Consider the following 25,802-nt stretch of genomic DNA (forward strand, 5'->3'; position numbering starts at 1 on the left):
GGTCCTGACATCGAGAAACGCCTTACCGCGGCTGTCAGGTACACATGAATTGGCCAATTTATGTGCTAAGATTTCTCATTTATTTACAGCAGTAATGCTATTCATTTTCCATACTTCATATTTACATGCGTTAAAAAAATTTTCAAAAAAATTTTTCATTTATTTCTATTTTCTACAGCAGTTATGCTATTCATATTTCATATCTATATACTCAGTGTTACAGTGTGCTACTTTATTTGTTCATTATATATGGAGGTAGCTGCTCTTAGTAAGCACATGTTCACACCTAGTTTTTGTAGTGGAAGTGCCGTCACTTTCTTTGTTACTGACTTTCCTTATGACCGCTGGAAGCAGGGATAGCGGGGGAAAGGCATAAGCCAGGCTGAACTTCCATGGAATCAGGAGAGTCCACCATCATGGGATCTTCCCTGGGATTCAGGGAGCAGAATTCTCTTACTTTTTGATTTTGCCTGGGTGGCAAATAGGTCAACCACTGGAAGACCCCACATCTGGGTTATCCGAAAAAAAGAGTTGTTGATTCAATACCCACTCTCCTTCCTTTAAAGTACTGTGGCTCAGGAAGTCTGCTTTGGTGTTTTCGCTTTCTTTTATATGTAGGGTAGTAAGGGAGAGTAGATGAGTTTCTGCCTTCTGCAACATATTGTCTGACATTTTTATTAGTGTTTTTGACATGGTACCCCCTTGGTGGTTTATATAAGCCACGGCTACACGGTTGTCCGAGAACACCCTGACGTCCTGGCCCTGTAAACATACAAGGAATTTGCATACTGCTTTATCTATCGCAAATAACTCTTTGGCATTAGAGGAGAATCTTTTCTCTTTCTCTGACCAAACCCCCTGGACTAGCTCTTCCCCTAGATGGGCTCCCCAACCTGAGGTGCTTGCATCAGTGACTAACACCTTGGAGAGGCTCACCTCCCATTGAACCCCCCTCGACAGGTTTCTGTTATCCAACCACCACCCCAGCGATTATGTCGAGTGGGGGGGATAATGTTAATTTACCTTCCAGCTGCCTCCCTATGACTGACTCATTATACACTGCTCAAAAAATAAAGGGAACGCTTAAACAACAGAATATAACTTCAAGTAAATCACACTTCTGTGAAATCAAACTGTCCACTTAGGAAGCAACACTGATTGACAATCAATTTCACCTGCTGTTGTGCAAATGGAATAGACAATATATGGAAATTATTGACAACTATCAAGACACACTCAATAAAGGAGTGGTTCTGCAGGTGGGGACCACAGACCACATCTCAGTACCAATGCTTTCTGGCTGATGTTTTGGTCACTTTTGAATGTTGGTTGTGCTTTCATACTCGTGGTAGCATGAGACGGACTCTACAACCCACAGAAGTTGCTCAGGTAGTGCAGCTCATCCAGGATGGCACATTAATGCGAGCTGTGGCAAGAAGGTTTGCTGTGTCTGTCAGCGTTGTGTCCAGAAACTGGAGGCGCTACCAGGAGACAGGCCAGTACACCAGGAGATGTGGAGGGGGCCGTAGGAGGGCAACAACCCAGCAGCAAGACCACTACCTCCGCCTTTGTGCAAGGAGGAACAGGAGGAGCACTGCCAGAGCCCAGCAAAATGACCTCCAACAGGCCACAAATGTGCATGTGGCTGCACAAACGGTTAGAAACCGACTCAATAAGGGTGGTATGAGGGCCCGACGTCCACAGATGGGGGTTGTGCTCACAGCCCAACATCGTGCAGGATGCTTGGCATTTGCCACAGAACACTAGGATTGGCAAAGTCTCCACTGGCGCCCTGTGCTCTTCACAGATGAAAGCAGGTTCACACTGAGCACATGTGACAGACGTGACAGTCTGGAGATGCCGTGGAGAGTGATATGCTGCCTGCAACATCCTTCAGCATGACCGGTTTGGCATTGGGTCAGTTATGGTGTGGGGTGGCATTTCTTTGTGCTCGCCAGAGGTAGCCTGACTGCCATTAGGTACAGAGATGAGATCCTCAGACCCATTGTGAGACCATATGCTGGTGCGGTTGGCCCTGGGTACCTCCTAATGCAGGACAATGCCAGACCTCATGTGGCTGGAGTGTGTCAGCAGCTCGTGCAAGATGAAGGCATTGAAGCTATGGACTGGCCCGCCCGTTCCCCAGACCTGAATCCGATTGAGCACATCTGAGACATCATGTCTCGCTCCATCCACCAATGTCACGTTGCACCACAGACTGTCCAGGAGTTGGCGGATGCTTTAGTCCAGGTCTGGGAGGAGATCCCACAGGAGACCATCCGCAACCTCATCAGGAGCATGCCCAGGTGTTGTAGGGAGGTCATACAGGCACGTGGAGGCCACACACATTACTGAGCCTCATTTTGACTTGTTTTAAGGAGAATTACATCATGGTTGGATCAGCCTGTAGTGTGTTTTTCCACTTTAATTTTGGGGGTGACTCCAAATCCAGGCATCCATTGGTTAATAAATTTGAATTCCATTGATTATTTTTGTGTGATTTTGCTGTCAGCACATTCAACTTTGTACAGAACAAAGTATTCAATGAGAATATTTAATTCATTCAGATCTAGGATGTGTTATTTGAGGGTTCCCTTTATTTTTTTCAGCAGTGTATAATACATCCCACTGTAGAGCTCTACAGTGGAATTGAGCCCATAAGACTGGGGGGAAACAGGATGTTAAGGTACCCAACAGGGACATGGCACTCCTAAGTGACATAGAGGGAACATCTATGGCTTTTCATTCTAATTTTTTGGGCCTGTAGGTAAGATTATTGCTTTTCTGAATCTAGCATCACCCCCAGGAATTGCTGGATCTTTGAAGGTACTAGTTTAGATTTTTGTAAACATAACCAACCCAAGCTCTCCAAGGTAGACATTACTTCCTTCAAGTGATGTTCACAATTATGGAAGGAACTTCCTACCACGAGGAAATCGTCCATATAGGGTATGATAAGAATATCTTTTTCTCCAACATGAGCCATGGTCTCGGCCACCACTTTAGTGAAAACCCTGGGTACCACGGTTAGCCCAAAGGGGAGAGATGTGTACTGGAAGTGTTTAATTACACCACCCATATTCACTACTACCCTTAAGTATTTTTGGTGATCCGTATGAATGGGTACATGTTAGTACGCATCTTTGAGATCTAAGACCGCCATGTAACAACCAGGAAAGAGAAATTTTATTGCCGTTTTCAGTATTTCCATTTTAAAAGTATACAACCTTTAGGTATTTATTTAGGGAGTTCAGATTGACTATGGTCCTGAAGGAGCCATCTGGTTTGGGCACTAAGAAGAGAGGGGAGTAAAATCCCTGACCTCTCTGTTTCTGGAACCTCCACCAGGACTGACTTTGCAAGTCATGAACCTTGAGCGAGAGGGAGTAATCATAAATCTTCCCCGGGGTAGAGAAGAAAACTCCAACTTCAGTCCCAACTTCACCAGACCGAAGATCCATTTACTGTTAGTGATGAGTTCCCAGGCTGGCAAAAAGGAAGAAAGCCTCCCCCCCACCTGGGGTAAACGTCATTGCGCTGAGTTTTGGGCTCCCTGAGAAGAGGATCCAAATAGCAGTCCTCTACCTCTCGGTCTGCGCTCCTCGTACTTGTCCTGGTCCTCCGCTAGCCTCTTGCAGATAAAATTTCTTTTTCCGAAATGACCGCTTGTAGTTAGGCATGGATACTGATGGAAACCGTTTTTTAGAATCCCCTGCTTTCTCTAGCATCTCATCCATAGTAGGACCGAACAGATATTCTCCTTCGCAAGGGATGGAATACAATCTTGACCTGGCCTGAATGTCCCCCGGCCAACACTTTAACCACAAGGCCCGACGTGCAGTATTTGAGAGGGTGACCGATCTTGCTGCCAGTCTTACAGAGTCTGCTGATGCGTTGGCAAGAAAAGCTGCAGCACCCTGAACAAGGGGAATCGAGGTCAAGATTTGACTTTTTGATACTCCCTCTTTCAACTGCGATTCTAACTGCTCCAACCAAATCATTAAAGACCTGGAAGTGCAGGTAGCTACCACCGCAAGTTTTAAGGCCCATGCTGAAGTCCCCCATCTGCCTTTTAGATAGGTATCCACCCTTCTATCAAGCGGATCCTTTAAAGCTCCCATGTCGTCAAAGGGTAGAGAGGGTTTCCTGGAAGCTTTGCTTATGGACACATCTAGCTTATGGGCTTTGGACCAAGAGGAGCATGATGCCTCATCAAAGGGATACTTCCTCTTGAATGAAGGTGGAAGAGAGTCCTTTCTTTCTGGCTTCTTCCACTCTCTCTGAATTAACCCTTGTATTTTACTATTCAAGGGAAAAAAACTTTTCTTTTTCTGGTCTAGACCCCAAACATCCCATCCTCAACAGATTTTTCTGTCTTAGAGTCCACGATACCCATTGTGGTACGAATGGCTTTAACCAGGGCGTCAACTTCGTTCAGGGGAAAACAATGTCGAACCGAGTCGCTATCTGAAGAGGATGCAGATAGGGAAGAATCATCCGAATTCTCGGTACCAATGGGAACTGCGGAGCTTTCAGACACTGGAGAGGGTTCCCTTCCCGCTGTCTTTTTGGAGCAGGCCTTGCCTATCTCTTCCTTGATCAGGGATCTCAACCCTGAAGAGAAATCGGGGGTCTCTTTAGCCACTGTCTGATCAATACAGGATCAACAGAGTTTTTTAAGGCAAGAGTCTGGCAGAGGGATTTTACATAAACACACTCCTTGTGCTTGGATTTGGCACCACACTTCTTTCCCTGGAAAATTTAACAAGGAGAAGGGACAATCACCAATTGAACTTTCACCAAGATCACTTACCCTTTGCTCAGACATACGGTACCGGGTTTGCTGAAGGATCTTTCTCAGCCGGAGGATTCTCCCACGGGGCTGCAGAAATCTTCCTCCTGCTTGAACCCTATAGATCCACGCCTCTTTGTGGAACGGCTGTTACGAGTATGGCTTCCGGTAGGTTCCCCAGCGGGGAACACCCCTCCCCAGGAGCGAGCACGTCATCAGGCACGGTACCTTCTGACGACTCTGCGGGCCGCCATCTTGCCGCGTCACCCGTCAGAGCGGCACGCACTTTCTGTTCTGTCGCCGGGGAGACTGCGGACCTGCAGGCATCCTCATCCGCCATCCTGGTCACACGGGAGCGGTCCATCCCCAGGCAGGGGAGGCCAGCTCACACTACCACCGCTCACGGAGCAGGCCATCTTGAGCCTCACCATGGCGCTTCCAGGGATCCTGCGCCGGCCAAGGCAGAGAATGCATCCCTGCCTGAATCGGACAGGAAGGTCTTCAATCTTCAGGTAAGTTCTGGCAGGTTTCCCCATCAAGGACAGGAAACCAAACTGAGGTGGGAAAGAGGCGTCGCCCCTTTTAAATCTGTAGGTTTCCTGTCCTTGATGGGCGGATCTCCTCTCTCTCGTGGTGCTGTCACGGGTGAACGAATAAAAATGAAGGGGCAAGAGTCCTGGACAACCCCAGAAATATATAAAAAAAATATTTAGGATGCCGTGATTTGTGCAAATAATATAAAAAATAAAGAAGTAACATAGAAAAGACCCAGTAGGTAATCAGACACCAGGAACATGAGGGATTTACTGCTAATATGTTTATAAAAAGCTTCAGTTCATGTCTATAAATAGAATTAAATCACAGAATAAAATCACAATTTCCTGATTGGCACTAAGAGTCTTCTCCTTTCTCTTTAGAAGTAAGAACTTCCAGGTCCTCCTTCTCTTCATAGTATTCTGTTGCGTTAACATGGACCAAGACTGGACGGGACAGAATCTTTAGCGCTTCGAGGTAGCTTGGTGGCGGAGTCTGTGTGTTCTCCAGAGGTCTGGACAAAACGCGCAGTGCGTGCATGTAGCTGGGCGGAGGGGTGATGGTGTTATTTAAACGGAAACCATGAGGCGCCAACAAATTGTTCACTTCTATTGCCAAAAACAGTAAAAAAAGAACGAAAAACTTGAGAAAGCAAGAATAGCCGTCAAAAGAACAATACTTTACGGTTTGTCTGGACTTAAACCAAGCAAAAAAAAAATGCTACAAAAATTCAAAGCAAAGCAAAAAAATGCCCATTCAATCATTGTGAGAATGACAGTCAGCTAATGTAAGACGTTCAGGTTTATTTCCAGCAGAATCCCCTAATACCACCAAGAAGTATGTAAACAAAGCATCTGCATCCAGTCTCCATACTACCATCACTAAACAAGATTCAAGAAATAGAGTGAGAAAGTTGCGCAAATCTCAAAAGAGCAACTTCGGTCCCAAGTCCATACAACTCCATTTCCAACTTGTACTCGTCACAGATGAGCGTTTCCTGTGTTGGCACCTCATCATGAGTGAAGGGGGCTGGTTGACAACCTCAAATCAAAAAACCAAGCTAGCCCTCTTCTCTGTTTACATGATAGAAAAAAGGTCTGTCTTAGCTACTGAAATGAGCCTGTCAGCCAGCCCACTTCACTCGCAGCACCGACGAGGCGCCGACAGCTTCCCTCGCAGTACCGACGAGGCGCCGACAGCTTCCCTTGCGGCACCGACAGCTTCCCTCGCGGCACCGACAGCTTCCCTCGCGGCACCGACAGCTTCCCTCGCGGCACCGACAGCTTCCCTCGCGGCACCGACAGCTTCCCTCGCGGCACCGACAGCTTCCCTCGCGGCACCGACAGCTTCCCTCGCGGCACCGACAGCTTCCCTCGCGGCACCGACAGCTTCCCTCGCGGCACCGACCGCTTCCCTCGCGGCACCGACCGCTTCCCTCGCGGCACCGACAGCCTCCCTCGCGGCACCGACAGCCTCCCTCGCAGCACCGACAGCCTCCCTCGCAGCACCGACAGCCTCCCTCGCAGCACCGACAGCCTCCCTCGCAGCACCGACAGCCTCCCTCGCAGCACCGACAGCCTCCCTCGCAGCACCGACAGCCTCCCTCGCAGCACCGACAGCCTCCCTCGCAGCACCGACAGCCTCCCTCGCAGCACCGACAGCCTCCCTCGCAGCACCGACAGCCTCACTCGCAGCACCGACAGCCTCACTCGCAGCACCGACAGCCTCACTCGCAGCACCGACAGCCTCACTCGCAGCACCGACAGCCTCACCCGCAGCACCGACAGCCTCACTCGCAGCACCGACAGCCTCACTCGCAGCACCGACAGCCTCACTCGCAGCACCGACAGCCTCACTCGCAGCACCGACGAGGCGCCAATACTGGAAACTTTTTTTCATGTGTTGAGCACAAACTATAATTGGAGTTGCCTGGATCCAGCACTGATAGCTTCAGATGGTGTCACAATTCTTAATACAAATATATCAGAAAGTTGTACATTTTTATAAATAAAGAAAGAGATAATGTTACTAAAAATTGGGACCAGGTAAACAAGTCAGTCTCATTGTTTTCATGAATACTGGCATAGAAACCCCCCCACTGATGTGAACGGAGAGCACGCCACTGTACAGGGGGAAAGTACAGTCTATATTTCAAAAGTAAAACTTACCAGTTGGATCCTGAACGATTCCAGGAGAGGATGGAGGACTATTGGTTTCCTGAACTTGGACATTGGGGGGTTCCCTGTGGTAAATGCTCCTCCGCGTATGAATTTCATGATGGTGGCTGGATCTTTTATGGAACAAATAAAGCACGTTCTTGTGCAGACACTGATTACAACATTTCCAGGACTTGACCACTCGAAACCAGCAAAAAATCAGGATCATTATCACAGCCAAACATATGGTGAGCCAGACGAGCCATGACTCCTCCATTCTGGGGACACACAGACAGTAGGGTAAGATGGCATATCCACAAGTTACATTAACTGACAGACATAACAGTAGCAATTACATTTCACCCCTTTATTCACACTAGTGGAACATTATTTTCTGGCAAATACAATATATAAATGGTATGTTACTCTGGTATGTACCACTGGTCATATTTACTGCAGAAAACCTCTTTAAACATTTAATGACCTGTTAAATACATTTCCATCACAGGTCGCTGCGGGGTGTACAGACGTACTCAGGGTTAAGCCCGCTTCATACATAGCTGGCATCTGCCTGTAACTGAAAGCGGCCATAGCTAACTCCGATCACTGTGGTTAACTCATTTAAATGCTGCTATTAATCACTGACAGCAGCATTTAAATGGCACGCTCATGGGGAGCCTGCTAAATGCTCCCATTTCTCCCATCTTAACCCTCAGTGAAGCTCTGCCAGAGGCTGGGCTTCATAGGAGAACTGCAATTATACTATATACTGCAATGGCTTAGGACTGCAGTATTTAGCACAAGAGATGAAAAGTTCAAGTCCCCAAAGGGGACTAAGAAATAAATTAGAAATAAAGAAAAAAATATATATGTTATATACAGTATAACATAAATGAAAACATTTTTTTTCATAGTTAGTATACATGCAGCTCATAAATGCTTGTTTCACGATGGCCATGAATCAGAAAAACCTGCAAGAAGCAAAATAAACATAAACCCTGCTGTAAATAAATAAAAAGCAAGTGCATTTAAATAAAATAGGGTTCTTAGTAACACTGTTTTTTATCAAAAATAGTATAAAAGCTATCCCACCACGACAAGGTGAACCATTGTGCTGCATGTATACCAACTTAAAACCAAGCTCAAATTTTGTGCTTTTTCTTTGTATTTTTTTTGCATTCTGTGCAAACCAGGGTGTGGCCTCCCTTCACAGAGCTGGATAATACATTTAAAAAGCTTCCCTTGGCTGGTGTCCACAGTTCGGGACCTGGTCCTTTGTCTGCCCTTATTCACACAGAGGTCAATTTTGACACATGGTAAGGTTTTTAACATTAGATAGTGTAGGACTATCCCGAACGGGTTCACCTTGTCGTGGAGGGATAGTTTTTACACTATTTTGATCAAAAACAGTGTTACTAAGAACCCTATTTTATTTAAATGCACTTTTTTTTTTAATTTACAGCGGGGTTTATGTACATTTTGCTTCTTGTAGGTTTTTTGGCAAATACTTGTAGTCCCCATAATATAACAATTCTGCAGCATCTTTACCTTGTGCATTACCTTTGTTATTCCCGACACTGGAAGTTACAGTTCCTCTTGTCATTAGGATGTGACCCTGCACTTTCTGACACGGGGTAACGGCCACTGACTTCCCCTTTATCAATGTATTCATACATTTCCAGGAGGAATAACAACACAGAGTTCTAACAAAAGATGCTCCAAAATGATTATTATCACGGGGAATACAAGGGGTGTTCTCTGCAAATTTACATTTGTTCTTTTACTTAATTATTGACCTAAACTTCTTGGCTGCAAACTATTTATTTCTGCCGAGCCTCTGTCCTTCAGCACACATTTATACTCATCATACATGAAATAAAAGCCTTACCGAGCGCGGTTACACTGCAGGTAGGTTGTCAGGCCGGATGTACAAGTCTGAACCACGTAGTTGTGACATTCCCAGAGAGCGCTCCCATTTTCCACACACTGTAAAGTCACTGGCTCCAGAGACGACTTGACCTTGTTAAGTGGTGAGAAAATAGGCGACTGTGGTGTACAGCCCATCTGGTGCGCAGAAGAGACCAAAGGAAGAGGGCAGGGAATTAAATCATATAATCATTTCTTTATATGACCTTGATCATATTCCTACAGGGACTGTATCCCTACAGTTGGAGAGCTTCGGATTAAAAAGCTTTTCAACCCTACAACTGCTTTCACACTTTTTTCTTGGGTTTTTACTTTCACACTTAGCTGCTTTTTTTGCAGAAAATCTCAACAGCAATTCAGCAAGAATTCATAGGACAATAATCCACAGCAAATTGTACAGGTTTTTTTTTCTGCTGATTACTTTGCAGAAAACAGCAGAGCGTGTAAAATAAAAAAAATAAAAAATTACTATACTCACCTCCCCTGATGCTCCACTGCCAGTGGCAGCCACATGAGAGGTCATCGACAGAAGCCGCTTTGTCCACAAACCAGCAGGGGATTAGGCAAGGGAGGTGATTACGGTGTATTTTTTTTTATATGAAATTTAGATTTTACAAGTTTTGGGAAAGAAAATCTACTACACATGGGGTTTGTTGCGGATTTTACCTCTGCTTTGAACTCCATAGTAAAAAGATTATCCACTTTTCTGCCACTGATGGCCTATCCTTAGGACTGGTCATCACTTTAAAGGTCTCAGACAACCCCTTTAAGACGTATAGACAGAAAGCGTCTAACCTGCATATCTGGCTCTTGCATAGCTCCAGAAAGTGTAGGCAGGCTCTTACACCTGTGACAACTGCCCTTACTTTCTAAAGTGTAACATCAAGCCTTGAACCAACATCCCGGTCTATTAGTATAGGAAATCTGTCATCAGACAGACCCTGGAATAAACAGGTTATAATATTTTAGGAATTTAGTGGGTACCATTATTACCATTTAGCACTGTTTACAGACTTACTTGCTACAGAGGCATCATGAAGTTGTGGCTGCAACTCCTTTTGCCTCACAAGTGAAGTAGCCACCACCTTGTGCCTCTGAGCAAATTAAGATAGGGGGTGCAATAGTTGCATAATTTTAACAGTGCCCCAAATTCCTGTTTGGAGACCAATGGCACCGGCAGAGGCGCATTGCTTTGACCATTTAATACATGCTCTTTACATTTGGGTGAGAGAATCCCTGTAATTACTGCAGATATTTTGGATAATCAGAAGGTTTCTGACCATTAAGGGATCCTACGGAGAATGGGAATTAAAGGCTACTGGAAGGAGATGCTTCTTTTACCTAATATTTGACAAAATGTTACCTATTCATAAGCATTACTAAAAAAAAAAAAAAAAGTTTTCAATATTCGTCAAGTTGTAAAAAAAACTGAGACCTAAGTGCTACGGTCATGAATGCCGAGCCAGACTCCTGAATGACAGACGCACCTAGTAATGGAGCGATACATCCGCCTCAGATCACGGCTTAACTAGAAGGATTAAAGAGATATTAAACTATGCAGAAATTATCTGATCTAAAAACCAGGACTATTCCCATTTTAAGGTTGTGCTTTACAAAGCTCACAGTCTTACCTGCTGACAGAGCAGAGGAGCATCGGCCTTCTTGATGCTGTTGAAACATAGAGGACTCCATGTGTCGGCTGTAAACACCTCCAAGTGACCATCACAAGACCTGCGGCCCCTGGAGAGTCTCCACGAGTTCCCATCTGCGGAGCGAAGACATAAAGAACGTTAGTTACCCAATCTGTTGGCCTATCATATGTTATAAACCATAGGTTTGTTCTTTGCTCAACATCTCAGGATTCTGTTAAATATCTCATGTTTATCTCTTTATCGGGTTATTCACAAAAAATCAAGTTGTTATACCCGATTCCATGTAATTTGCCAATCCATAAATTGGGGCTATGGAATCCCAAGAAAAATCCTGTTGTGAATTGAGTGGAGGTGTACATGCTTGACCTTTGCTCCATTCATTGTCTATGGGACTGTGGAGCAAAGCGCTTAGCAATTTCCAGCAGTCCCATAGGCAATGAATGGAGAGGAGGCTGCACATTCCCACATCCGCTCTGTCCCCAATTTCAGGGCTCCAGAGCTGCTATCTTGGCACGGCTGGGATCCCAGTGGTCAAACCCCCAGCAATATGCAAGTAATCCTGTATCCAATGTCTGACAATCCCGATGTAGGTGGGCGATTTGTTATTTTCAGGCTGCAGGATCACAGGATATTGCTGCTACAACACCACGTAAATCAGTCATCAGAGATGACATGTAATGACGCCATGCGCCTCCTCACTGTACAATGCTGTCATGTAGCCAAAGTTTCCAGGACTAGACGAACCATAAAACACTCATTTTTATTTACATGTAAAGACTAATTTCGAACCATGCATAATTGTTTCTAGGAAATGATAAAGCTTTGTTGTTCTGAATGAGCCATAAATGGCTCCTGACAACAGAAGGACGATTCACATCCCCCGATGCCTGGATGACGCTACATATGATTCACATTCACATGATGACTTATGTATCAGTACGGCTGCGGACCTCCATGCACTGTACATGTATTGCTGTGCATGATATCTGGTCATCTTTTTTACACTAAAATACGCCCTGAAGAACCTATGGTGAAAATAAAAATAAAATATTTTCCCTCCGAAGAAAATCGAAATTGAAACAAAAGTACAATAAATGTAGGACAAAATTACTGGGTGCAAAGTCTTCTCCATAAAGGACTTTTCTATCATGGCATGGATGGAGTAAGGGTATTTAAAGGGGCTGTCCAGCTTTAGTCTGACTGCAGACGATTAGGCTATGTGACTGCACAGTTGTGAATCCTTAAATCCTGAACACTGCGCGATGAGAGACTTCTCTGGTGCCAGCACCGGGAGCGGGCAATTTGCATACATGTGGTCACATGCCGTCTAGACGTGTGAGGCCTCGCTCAATGTAAGTGTATAGAGAGCAAGGCAAGACACGTCTAGTCGGAAGGTGTCCGGAAGTATGCAAATCGCAGACTTGCGAATCTGGGAAATCCTGACAGTGTGCACTGTGCGATTTGTGAGGATTCACAAGTCTGCAGTCACATAGACTGACTGAAAACTTGTAGCCTAAAGCTGGACAACCCCTTTAACATGACATTTATATGATTACTGGAAGAATTAGCTTCTATTTAACACTCTCTTCATTCCTTACTGGAAGGAAAATAATCTTTTTATAGAGCACATTGGCTTTAAGCAGTTATTTTTCTTTTCTTTTTTTAATTCCTTATTGGAAGGAGTTGTTCCATAAATATCCTCAAAGGCAGGTGTAGACGAACGTTTTCTCTCCATCCGAGAAAATCGGTCAGATTGCGCTAACCAGACTCTGATCAGAGTGGGATCTGATTTTCTTGGAGATGGAGAGCAAAAAAGAAAAAGTTTCTCCAGCTTCTCTATTATGTCAGTTTGTGAAAAATCAAACTGCACTCAGATGTCATCCGAGAGCGGTCTGATTTGTATCACGGATCCATAGACATGAATAGGTGAGTGCCATCCGATTCTCAGAGGCAAATCGTGCATGCCGTCATTTTTTTTCCCTTGGACCAAGGAAAAATAAAAAAAATTAAAAAAAAAAAAATCGGACATGTGCACAGCCCTATAGAATAAAATGGGAACGAGTACTATCAATAAAAGCCACCCATATAGTTACCTATCAGTACCCAGTCAATAAATCAGGACTCTTGTGTTGCTGATCTTCTGTAGGTTTGGGCACCAATTATTGGATTAGGGATGTAGGCGTTGGGTGCCTAAGCCATCATAGCCTACTGGCACCACCTAAGCACAGCCATAACCGTGCCCATATATTCCATTTGTATCTATAAGGTAATAAATCCTACACTAGAACTCCTATTGCTACCTGTATGGTTGTTGAAGTTCTGGTTACAGGAGACGGCAGCAATGCTCTGGGGATCACAATCCTGCACGGCTTCTCCTCCAGTCTCACACTCATTCACACGCGACTCGTTTCCTGTGTTCATAGAAAAATACAGCTAAACATAAAAAAGGACAAAAATTACAGTCTTGATTGAATTGTGACTAGGTCCGCTACTGCCCTGCCACTGCAAAAAAATAAATGGTAATGTCAACTGGTTTCTACATTTTTCAGGTTTCATATTGAAGAAAAGAAAGGTAAGCGCTCCATATACAGGGCTGCTACTAGAGGCATATTAAAGGGAATCTGTCACAAGGTTTTTGCCACCTAATCTGAGAGCAGCATAATGTAAAGAGAAAGACCCTGATTCCAGCAATGTGTCATTTATTAGGCTTCTTACTGTAGTTTTGATAAAAATCACTGTTTTATGAGCAGGAGATCATCACTAGAGGACTAGTAATCCTGCTGCCATGTAGTTCTCCATATTCATGAGCTCGGTATAGCCACACTCCCACCACTGATTGGTAGCTTTCTGACAGTGTACACAGAAATCTGACAGTCCTGTGGGTGGGGATACACAGAGCTCAGCATTCAGAGAATTTTATCAAAACTGCAGCAAGCAGCCCAGTAAGTGATACATCACCAGAATCAGGGTCACTTTCCCTACATTATGCTGCTCTCAGATTAAGTAGCAAAAACCTGGTGACAGATTCCCTTTAATAAACAGTTAGTGAGATTCTGCACTAAACTATTTTGGTTGGGGCACAGCACTCCTTTGAGGGATTGTCCTCTACTGGACAACCCTTTCTAAATAGCACCAGCACGAAGGATAAAAAAAATGCATACCTGGCTTCTGGTAGGGCACCGCCAATTTGATCTGTCCAGGTGGGCAAGGGACACTATTATGTCAAGTGACCGCTGCAGCCAATCAACAGCTGCTGATCGTCTGCAGCTTTTTTGTATTCCATCAAAGCTTATATCCCATATTATGGAATACTGAAAGGCTACAGCTGATCAGTGACAAAACCCAAGAAAAAAACAAAACAAAAATGAAGATATGCCTACAGCAAGTAAATAATAATAGTACATGTAAACAACACAGGGTACTTAGTTAACGCTATTTTAATTAAAAAAAAATTAAAAAAGCATAAAAGCCATCCCACCACGACAAGGTGTATCCATCGCATACATGTCAAACTCTGGCCCGTGGGCCAAATCTGACACCAGAACCACCACCACTATATGGGCCCATTATTCTGCATGGAGGACCACGTGGGCCCATTATACTGTATACCGGTTGGAGCACGACTTTGTCCAAGTTTTTTATTTTGGCCCTCTGTGTGTTTGAGCTTGACATCCCTGACCCATAGGAACGGTCCTAACCTGTCTCTAGTATTAAAACCTTACCATGTGTCAAACAATGTCAGTGTGAATAAGGGCAGAATAGGACAGCTTCCTGACTGAGACACCCATCCATGGTTAAATACTTAGCTCAGATAGGGGGGGCACCATGATAGGTACACCTTATCGCGGTGGGATGACTTTTATGATCAAAATAGTGTTAACTAAGCACTCTATGCTATTTACATGTACTATTACTATTTACTTGATGTACAGTATATGCTCATTTTTGTTTTATTCTTGGGTTTTGTCTATGAAATGGCCACAGTGTGAACGTGCGCTCACACTTTGCACATAAAGCAGCTTATATAGTCCGGCTCAGTTTTTGGGTTTTGCTGTAATCTCTTGTACAAACTGGGGATGTGACTCCATTTTCTGGAGCCAAGTATTTCATCTGTATAGCTTCCCATGGACGGGTATCTCAGTTGGGCCCTGTCCTGTTCTGCCCTTATTCAGACAATACCACCTAACTGTTGGGGGGAGGGACACAGTGCTGACAATGATGGAGCAGTACTGGTCCATTAGGAAAGTGTGCTTTTTGTTATTTTATTCTGCAGTCTGGTGCTATTAAAGGGAACCTTTCATGAGGATTTTACAACTTAAACAGATTTCTATAAATAGGGTGCAGATTTACCAGCATTAGTTTATGAGAAATTCAGCATTAAAATCATATGCAAATGAGCCACAAGTGCTTCGGGGGTGGGACATTGCACTTGCAGCTCTCCTGCCCTCCCTTCCTATTTAATGCTGGATTTCCCAGACAATACAAAACAGATTTCTACAATCAAAATATGGATTTAATTAGTAGGAAAGTACCAGTACATACATCTGATTACTGTGAGGTGCAAAATCCTCATGACACGTTCTCTTTAAAAAAAAAAATGTTCTCCAGCAATGGACAATCCCTTTAATGTATTGTTTAGTGCTGCTGTCATGTGCTCCACCTTGTGGTTGTATGGATGTACTTTTTTCCTGATTGAAGATGTAGAGAAAAACAGGATGGAAGAGAAGTTCATTGGCACTGCTGGCGCTACTGCTCAGTGCGCATCGTTTGCTTTGGTCTGCCAGGGTAAACAAGCCGTCAAACCACTGCTGATTGGGAGAAGTTTACCGACCAGCAGTCGTATCGTGCAACCAGTTGGTCTCTGTAAAACGCATTATTTTGACACAATATAAGACTTGAAGTACCGGAATTGCTAATTGATAGCAGCAGCAGTGCCCACAAACATCTCCTGGTCCAGCGTTACTCTAGATATTTTTAAGCTTAGGAGTGCAGGTATGAAATAAGGACAGAAAGAATATGCCATTGTGTACCACAGACCTTTACACTGTAAGCCTCGGACAGCTCCATAGGAGTCCTTTGGAGAAGACTTCAAGGTCCATGTAGAATTTGGAACTCCACATCCCGATTCCTTGCATACAACTTGTGCGAGAGGAGACTGCGGACTCCACAGACTGTCACATAACTGCTCACAAATACAGAATGATAAAATATTATCTATGCACCCTTTGAGAAAGCAAAATGCGAAACGTGCGTCGCAGCTGCGTGGAGGTCTTTTGAAAAAGTCGCATTATGGGTAAGCCCTGGACTAATTTTAATATTATTGATGTTTTATGTCATTTCTCAGTATTCCTCCCTGAGCAGTGCGTGCAATAACAGGGGGAAAGCGGAGCTCACAGCATACACTATGGGCTCCACAAAGATGGTCGCGATCTCCTCCCACAGCTGTGACCTGGACAGCCCAGGTCACAGCTAAGAGGCAGAAGTGGCCTCAATGCAAGAGATGTGGTCGCCGTCCGACTACAGTCTCTTATGCCCATGGCTGCCATAAGTGAGGTGTGTAAGTGTCCAGCTCAGACACTTACACACCCCCCAAATGAAAATGGCAGCCCCCAGTGGCTAATGTAAAAATTAATAAAAAAATAATAATTTAAGTTGTACATTTAATTTTGTATGAAAAATAATTATATATTGTAATTAATAATTATTCATACAAAATTAAAAGTCGCAGCATCTTCCCTTTAAATCCATTGGGAATTATTGGTACTTTATGTTGTGAATCTGAATGACTACCGGTAATATAAAACATATTATGACTATGTATAAGTGTATGCGCAAAACCTATTGTCCAGGTCACTTGAGATTTATTATGGTGCTTAATTGCTGTTATCCTACCTTCCTATTCTACTTGAAAATTCCTTTTGAAAGTGAATCGGTTATGTGTTTTAATAGAGGTCAATAAATGTATATTTTTTAAGAATTTTTGGGTAGTTTATGGTTATTTTTTGGTAGCCATACAACATATTTTGCAGTAAGATATTTACTCACTACTATTTCACGACACAAACAAGCAGAGTGAAGGACCTGCTCACAAGAGCTTACAATCTAAGAAGAATCAGGGGTGACACAAGAGGCAAAAAACATGGACAACTCAGAGAATAATGAGACGCAGGAAGGAAAACTGGACATGGATCCTAATGACCCCTTGTCTGCAATTCATGGGCAGCACATAACAGATGGTAGAGCAATCAATACCAGCGTATGCCCAATGTAGGATAATGCTGACACCCTGCTGTAGTCACAGTGTCTCACATTAGTCTCCGGAGATGTGCTCCTCAGTGGCCGATCAATGCTTTACTATTTCGGGAAAGCACAATTACCAAGTGTGTGCCTGTGATACGCCGCGCTCAGCCTTCAGCACAGGTGCCAGCTCACACAGAAGCCATGTTGATGTGGCAGTCATCTACGTCTTCTGCTTACTACACTTCGCTATAATTCACTCGTACAACGACTACCCGCTCAGACCACAATGATCCAATGGTTATGCCAAGAGAAGAAACCTCTGTATTCATTACTGCAAGGGAAAAACCCCTATGGTGCAAATGGTCAGCATGGTGTCTCAGTGGTTAGCACTGTTGCTTTGCAGCACTGGGGTCCTGGGTTCAAATCCCACCAAGGACAACATCTGCAAGGAGTTTGTATGTTCTCCCTGTGTTTCTGTGGGTTTCCTCCGGTTTCCTCCCACACTCCAAAGACATACTGATAGGGAATGTAGATTGTGAGCCCCAATGGGGACAGTGATGATGATGTCTGTAAAGCGCTGTGGAATTAATGGCGCTATATAAGTGAGTAAAATAAATAAATACATTACAAATCCATGGGACATCTGTGTGAAGCATGGAGGTATAGATGGAGAGATGTCCATCCTCCTATTACGTCTATCTGCCCCATCTATGCATCGTGTAGTATAAATTGTCCAAGAGATCATCCATATCTGATGACAGGGAGACCAAAGAGCCCATTAATAATGAGTACTATAAGTACCACACAACTCTGACATAAAATTACTATTAGCCATGTTTCAGATCGCAATCCAACCCGATGGATCACTCATGCAAAGGATCGTTCATGTAATAATGATAGTCGCATGAAATGGTTAAAATCTTTTATTTTGGGTCACTTCTATGTTATGTGTATGGTAAGCTGAACCCAAAACAGCTGCTAATTTCTTTGTGAATTTTTCCTGGAGTATCCGTCACCTGTAAAATCCCCCATGGCTCCTGTATCAAAGCTCGAGTCGTCCCTCAGTTTTGTACTTATTCTCCTTAAAGGGAAAATGTCACCCCCAAAACATAAATTCATACAGGGACTTATCCCCTACAAAAATCATATCTGTAGTGTAGATTTCACTACCTTCAATTTATATAAAATACATTTTATTACATATGTAAATGAAGCATTTAACGTGCCCGAGAGCTCGCTGCATCAAGACAGGACCCTCTGCACTTCCCCTTAGCCTGATTGATCCCCCTCTCCTGTCTGCAGCTGTCACTCAGTGCACACTGGCTCACACAGTGGCGGGTGGTCAATGCAGACAGGAGAGAGATGTGAGCATGTCTGTACCGATACGGTGTGTGAGTGTGCGCTCGGCTCATACAGCGTTAGTGTGTACGTGAAGGGGAAATCAAATCAGGCAGCATTCGCTCTGGGCAAGTGGGTTCTGTCAATAAAGCTAAGGGGAAGGTATGGTGCAATAAGCCTTCGGCCACACCAAGGGTGCACTGAACACCCCTCATATGCATAAGTAATAAAAATGTTTTTATATAAAACTAAAATAGTGAAATCTTTACTACAGGTATGACTCTTATAGGGGCTAAGTCCTTTAGCTATCAGGTAGTATCTCCCTCTCCCGACTCCCGAAAGATAATCATAATGTGTATAGGGGCCTTCTAATTTCGGGAAATCCTTGCCAATGTCTGCAGTTTGTTTTATTCACCCCCTCATTTCTCTCTCGATCCGGAGCGGAGTCTCCACTGGCGTTACGTCGACAGCGCTGCAGTTAATCAGGAGCTCAGCGGCTGTTCTTGAGTTGACGATACGAGCCACTCATCTCTTTAATTGGCAGCAGCGCTGTTGACGTGAAGTCAGCGCTGCAGACAATAACAGACACTGGGAGCAGCAGCAGAGACTCAGGGCTGGACCTGGGGAGGGTGAGTCAAGCAGAGTTTGAACTAATGGTAAGAGCATTATACTCACACCAGAAACAAGTCAGTCGATTAAGACTACCATGTGAACCATACCTAGTGGAAGGGTTGTTTTTTTCTTTTATATACCGTATATATTTTGTTACGCAATAAAGAAGACATGGTCATTATTCTTGGGATGTGCCACTGTCTTCTTTCTACAGTTATAAACCACCATTTGCATGTTTCAGCTGGGAAACAGAGGTTTTTCAAAAGTGGAAATCCCCTTTAAAGACACTGACTGAAGACAAAACATGTTGTGGACACCCATTGCTATGATAAGCTTCAGCTAATGAGATTTCCTGACTCATTATCCCATCAGAGGGCGTGCAAACTTAATAATGATAGATGGAAATATTCACAGCGAGAAAGAAGAAATCTCTGCAGTAGTACACCAGAAAAACAGGTGGACTGTCGCTGTCAGCAGGCAATGTGGGGTGCTTGACACGATGACTGCGCCGATCCTTTTGTTTTCAGGGCAGATAAGCTGCTGCCAGAGAAAACACACATGAAAGGTTCAAAACACATGAACGCTCATCCGAGTCGCGCGTTCCTGTGTACAAGGGAATTTTTTTTGTGATTAATTATCACGGACCATGGGGACAACTAAATATAGCAATCATAGATCCCACAATAGCAGCTCATTTAGCGGCTGCAATCTGATAAGATTTAGAGGAAATGGGAGAATGAGGAAACGGTCAAACGTGAGAAACAGGATGGAAAAAAAAAGCTATTTACATGTAAACCGAGTATATGTGTGTGCACACACGTCTAAGTAGTCAGTAATGAGATCTGCAGGAGCACCGAGGTTAATATCCCAATTATATAAGGTGATCTTCACGCTAGCTCTGACATGTACTGGATACCATTACATGGATTTCGGGAAGTCACGGCCTCAGCGAGAGAAATGGCGAATAAAGATTAGATGTAGAATAATGCATTTAGGCCGAGAAAACAAAGGTAAGAAATATACAGTATATTAAGTATTGGGGATATTGGGGGTCAGTAACGTTTTGAAGCTGCCGAGAAGGAAAATAAAATCATTGGATGTATATTAAAAAAAAGTTCGGAGTTTCTGTTCATTTATCTAAAAACTACAGAATTCTAAGAAGCTTCTATTATGGTCTCACAGGGAACGTTACGCCTATCACTACTTAAAACGTCTTTCGTTATCCTGTTCTTACAGAATCCGAAAACCAAGGTCGGCCCTAAATCTGCCTCTTGTTAAATCCTTTATTAGGGGAATTTTCTACTAATAGATCAAAAGCAGTATAAACAAGCAAAGGAAACCGTATAATCAGCGGCACAGCGAGCAGGTATGCAGACTCATGGGAAACACTCGGGGTGAACTGTGAAACTGCCCATAGACATAACAGACACCACTATTAACTAGCGGTCATGTCTATATACTGGGGACACAATGATTGCTTCTGGTCATCTGTTATGTCTGATAGCACCCAGCATGTATGTAGGAGCAAGCAATATACCCAAAATTCTGGCAAAAAAGCATTGATGAATCGAGCCTTTTGTTTCTAAAGCTGGCCATTCACCTTAGTCAGACGGCCATATAAATCGGACAGAGATCAGACCGGCCGGCGTCTCTCCCGACGCTGTTTGGATGCCATTTCTCCTCTACCCCGAAACACATCCATGCTCAGCTTTGTCAAGTGAGCAAAAGTTCTGGATAGAGAGAGCAGAATAAGCCACTGCTACGTATTCCTGGTGGAGTAAAAGAATCAGGCATATTGAAATGCAACAAGCCCCATCCTTTTCCCCCAAAAAGAAAAGACCCCTATACACATCAGATGCATAGCTGTCCCCGCAAAAGTGTTGCCTTCAGACAATGTTTATCTAGTGTGAATGGGCATTTTAGGCAACGTGTTACAGAGGAAGGAACCTGGCAGCATTAACCCTTATTGAACAGACCTAAATTGGTCTTAATGACCAGCTATTTTTTTTTATTTTAGCATTTTTGCCTCTCTTTTTTGCAGCAGGCAGATTTTTTTTTTTTTTAATGTTTCCAGCCACGTGGCTGTATAAAGACTTCACTTTATGCAGAACAAATTGTATTATTTTCAACCCCGATTTCGGCGACTAGGCTATTAAGAGAGAATATAAGCAGCTCAGTCATTGAGAATAAACTATGTCGTAATGGCCTCCTACACGTTTCACTGACTTATTAGGAGAAGAAAAAATGACAAATGAAAAACATAAAAAAAGTTTTTGCACCACTTGCGTTTTTTGGCGAGTTTTTGACGCTATGTATTTTTGCTGTGTAATAAAACACAGAATCTTACAGTTACAATAAGTGGATGGGATTTATAGAGATCTCCTGCCTCTGTGCTTTTATTAATTAGTCAGTGTAAACTGACCTGCGGTGCGAGTTTCAAATCCGCAACAAGTTAATTTCTCTTGCAGGTACTCTGAGCTTTATGTGCAGATTTTCTCTATAGAATTACAGTAGATGTGGAAAATCCACAGGTTAATAATGCATGTGTTTTTAAGTGAATTTGCAAATGTGGAAACGCACTAAAAACTCATGAAATCTGCACATGACTGTAAAGTTTTGTCAAAGCCAAATATCAGGAAGTATCAAAAACTAAGCAACTTTATTTAAAATATGACATACCAACAAGAGACAAGAACCAAAGCGTCAAAAACGTGATAAAAATGCATTCTAATCATACAGTGATGTGCGGATTACATGAGGATTTTCCGCATCCAATGCAAGTCTTCCTTGCATATATTCTGTGGCTTTTGGCTTTGAAGACAGAATTACCATAGCTTACACACTTTTTTTTATTGGATTTGCAAATATAATAAATAGTAACCAAAACTAAGGGAAAAATGAACACCTACTAGTACTACAGGACATGAAGTAATAGTAATGGTAACATTACCAGGTTGCTGGTGTCATTGATGAAGATCAGGACGATTCCTTGACACGTTTCTTCATTCTCCACCAATGATCCATTCTGCAGAGCCGCTAGTGAGCCGCGAAGTCCAGAGGCTCCGCTCAGTGCTGGGAGGTACAAGCAATGATACGTGATGAATGCGTAGCGTACTAAAGGTTTCAGAAACTTTGCACCAATACATCCTAACTCCCCCCACAAAAAAAAAAAAAAGCATCTTTGCAGCTAGCTTTTTTGTGTCTACAGCTCCTATACAATTCTATGTGTCTCCATGGAAACAGATTACAAACTCCTTGCAGCCTGTTCCTGCAGTCATAATCCCAAAGACTTCTTGAGAAAAAGGTGTTCGACACTTTGAAACTGATGGCCTGGGCTTAGGATAGGTCAATATCAGATTGGTTGGGATCCGGCTGCTATTACCCCCGCCAATCAGCAATTATCGGTTCTGGATGTGGCTAGGTGTGGTACAGCACATCTCTGTATATTATGTACTGGCTGGACGTGGGTACCGCATCTAAAGAGGTGAATGGGAACTGAGCTACCAAGTGGGAATGTCAAACCTGCCACTGATCTGATATTGATGGATAGGTCATTAAAGGGTACCTATTATCTAATTTATGCTGCTCAAACCACAGGCAGCATGAATCAGAGCCAGGTTGAATAATAGCAGCCGTGTGTATTTTCTCTGAAACGCTCCAGTGTTCCAGAGAAAGCATATTTCAAGATCCAGCCGGGGACCATAGCCGGAGACCAGTCTTGTCCTGCAAGGTTCCTGACCGACTCTGACCTGTCAATCATCTCTATCAGCCCTGGGAAGATCCAGCCAGGGACCATAGCCGGAGACCAGTCTTGTCTTGCAGTGTACCTGACCGACTCTGACCTGTCAATCATCTCTATCAGCCCTGGGAATATCCAGCCAGGGACCATAGCCGGAGACCAGTCTTGTCCTGCAGTGTACCTGGCCGACTCTGACCTGTCAATAACCTCTATCAGCACTGGGAAGAGGCGGCCGGGGACCATAGCTGGAGACCAGTCTTGTCCTGCAAGGTTCCTGACGACTCTGACCTGTCAATCATCTCTATAAGCCCCGGGAAGAGGCGGCCGGGGACCATAGCCGGAGACCAGTCTTGTCCTGCAGTGTACCTGGCCGACTCTGACCTGTCAATCACCTCTATCAGCCCTGGGAAGATCCAGCCGGGGAAGCTGCAGGACAAGACTGGTCTCCACTATGGTTCCTGGCTGGAGCGTTTCAGAGGATGGCTGCAATCATGTAGCCAGAATAGGATTCATGCTGCTCATGGTTTGGGCAGCATAAATCAGATGATAATGTATCAGTGAAAAACAGATGAAACTCGAATGGAAAAATGAAAGTACAAATAAGGTCTTCCATATTTCATACGGATTCCCATAGAATTAATTGGATGAATCTGATCTGCCCCTCATAGATGAGAGCTTGTGACAATTACGTCTGATTTCCTGCCAGTCAGAAGTTGCGGTCACATGATGTATAGAAGAGGCGGCAATAAAAGGTGAAGACGTCGGCGGGTAAGCAGAAGACTAAGGTCAGGGACCTTAGATTAGAAGCACCGCAACAGGAAAAAAAACAACACTGGAGTGGTGCTCTAAGCCTATTAATCAGATGCGGCTGGACCAGGGTCCTATAAATTATGTTGCTCTAATTAACCTGCTTGTCACAAAAAGATATTGAAACCCTGATGCCGCCCGCTATTTTCATAGACCTATAGATTTATATTGGAACTTTTGATCCGATTTGGCAGTACAAAGCAGACATGTCAAATACTGTGTTTTTTGCATGGACACCTGATCCACAATAAAACATGGACATGTGAACACCTCCATAGACTATAATGGGTACGTGTCCTATCCGTGAAAAACATGGATAGAACATGAACGCGCAACATGGATGTCTGAATGAGGCTCAACAGTGAAGGATGTTTGGCCGTAAATTGCATGTGACATTACCTCACTAAGTTTAAAGAGGATGTGTCACCACCAGAATACAAATTCAGTTACTTAAAGGGGTTGTCCAGGACTTTAACATTGATGGCCTATCCTTAGCATAGGTTATCAATGCCTGATCAGTGGGGGGCGCGACACCTGGCACCTCTGCCCATACACTGTTCACCAAGTCAGCCTCAACTGCTCAGTTACAGAGCTGCACAGCACAGCGCCGTCTATTGTATAGTGGCCGCAGCCAGGCACTGCACATCTGCCACCTATTCAAAATCGATAGGGGGCCACGGCCACTAGTCCGTCAATGGAGCTGTGCTATGCAGTTGCAGTCACTGCTGACACCGGGAACAGCTAATCGGCGGGGGTGCCGGGTGTAATACCCCCATCAATCAGACATTGAGGCAGCTGTGACCAAAGGGAATGTTGTCAATCAAACTTAGGGACCGTAATATGCCAATCAGAAGGTGTAACAGTGCACCCATACATTAGCCACACCGAGGGTACACTGACACACCCTCATCTGCATATATATTAAAAGTGATATTTTTGATTGGAACCACACAATTAACAAATGTATATCCCTGTTATGATTTATAGGGCTAAGTTCTCTATATAAACGTTCAAGCAGCTGAATTAGCATTTTGGGGGTGACAGACTCCCTTTTAGGTTGGGGGAGACTCAAATAGTTTGCTTGACCAAAACCACTTTTGCAGCTTACTACCGTGCAGTATTGGGAGTTTGTTGTAACAACAAAAAAACACCAAATTGTCGACAAGTTTGCGCAAGTCACAGTCGCATGTAACTGGAAGTCTAGGGCGAGTCGGAGGCTACTTGGGACAGAAAAATCGAAGACATTTAGAAACATTTGTGACTCAGTAGGGCACAATGCGGCACCATAGGAAATCATTGGATTCGGTCACCATTTGGCACCACGATCCTGGTGTCGCCATTGCCTAAATGTAGCAGGTCACAGAAATGTTTCGGTGGGGACGCAGGAGACCTGGGGTCGCCCCTTCCTCGGCCGTCCAGCTGCAGCCATGGTTTCAGTAACTATTGCACTAGTTTCTCTGCAGGAAGTGACAGCAGGAGCTGCTGTTCCCAAGAGCTTACACTCTGAGGAGAAGGAAGGCTATGGACGCTGCCTGGGAAGGAGAGGAGCAGACTGAGGGGCAGAAAGAAGAAAAACATGGAGGGGAGTCATAACAGAGCAACACAAACTCACCCAGACTGGAGAGCCACAGATACCAGGAAAGGGGCAGTGCCCGCTCCATGCCCAGGGAGAGGAGAGCTGGGGAGGAAGGCAGGACTGCCGGCTGCCGAGGGAGGGGAGGATAGGAACAGACGTGGGAGAGGAGGGGCCCAGGAATGCAGGAGTGGCTGCTCCTACCTGTCCGTGCAGTCAGATACTACTGCTTGCAGTGCTCCATTCCGGTCATGTGACTTCTGGAACTTGCAGTTCTACAGCATCTGGTAGCTCAGTATACTTTCACACAGTAGCCAATCAGATATCAACTCTTATTCTCTAAGTGCAGCTTTAGATTTGAAAGACGTTTTCTGATTGGTTGCTATGAGCGACTTCTGTGCTTAGCTGTTTTGCACTGATATCAGACTATGGA

General features: G+C 44.2%; 2 protein-coding genes across 3 annotated transcripts in view; one reads left to right on the forward strand and one right to left on the reverse strand.

Moving 5' to 3' along the window:
* Positions 1-5,594: 5,594 nt before the first annotated feature.
* On the reverse strand, positions 5,595-25,566 carry LOC141166748 (CD5 antigen-like). Of its 2 annotated transcripts, XM_073653726.1 has the most exons (8): positions 25,409-25,566; positions 22,201-22,322; positions 16,098-16,242; positions 13,361-13,471; positions 11,040-11,173; positions 9,371-9,546; positions 7,495-7,760; positions 5,595-5,934 (listed from the first exon to the last, which is right to left on the reverse strand). In XM_073653726.1, exons 1-8 carry the CDS (start codon positions 25,455-25,457, stop codon positions 5,684-5,686), a joined length of 1,254 nt encoding a protein of 417 aa, XP_073509827.1. In that variant the 5' UTR covers positions 25,458-25,566; the 3' UTR covers positions 5,595-5,683. The 2 variants fall into 2 exon arrangements, with proteins under 2 accessions (XP_073509827.1, XP_073509828.1); XM_073653727.1 differs by lacking the exon at positions 13,361-13,471.
* The window catches only part of STC1 (stanniocalcin 1), a 105,639-nt gene continuing 99,902 nt past the window's right edge, over positions 20,066-25,802 (forward strand). The window contains exon 1 of the mRNA XM_073653728.1: positions 20,066-20,260. Within this exon, the coding sequence (XP_073509829.1) occupies positions 20,086-20,260 (175 nt within the window). The 5' untranslated portion in view covers positions 20,066-20,085. The remainder of the gene's footprint in view (positions 20,261-25,802) is intronic.

Source organism: Phyllobates terribilis, unplaced genomic scaffold (genome assembly GCF_046119375.1).
Source record: "Phyllobates terribilis strain yellow unplaced genomic scaffold, ASM4611937v1 Scaffold_11__3_contigs__length_659146591, whole genome shotgun sequence".
Taxonomy (NCBI): domain Eukaryota; kingdom Metazoa; phylum Chordata; class Amphibia; order Anura; family Dendrobatidae; genus Phyllobates; species Phyllobates terribilis.

Bases quoted from the DNA above. Each gene is read 5' to 3' on its own strand.
- LOC141166748 (XM_073653726.1), bottom strand. From the start codon at position 25,457: ATGGAGCGGGCACTGCCCCTTTCCTGGTATCTGTGGCTCTCCAGTCTG. The intron at 11,174-13,360 runs GTAGCAATAGGA...TTCGCTCCGCAG, and splicing joins GAACTTCAACAACCATACAG to ATGGGAACTCGTGGAGACTC. The intron at 5,935-7,494 runs GTAAGTTTTACT...TTTTGGCAATAG, and splicing joins AATCGTTCAGGATCCAACTG to AAGTGAACAATTTGTTGGCG.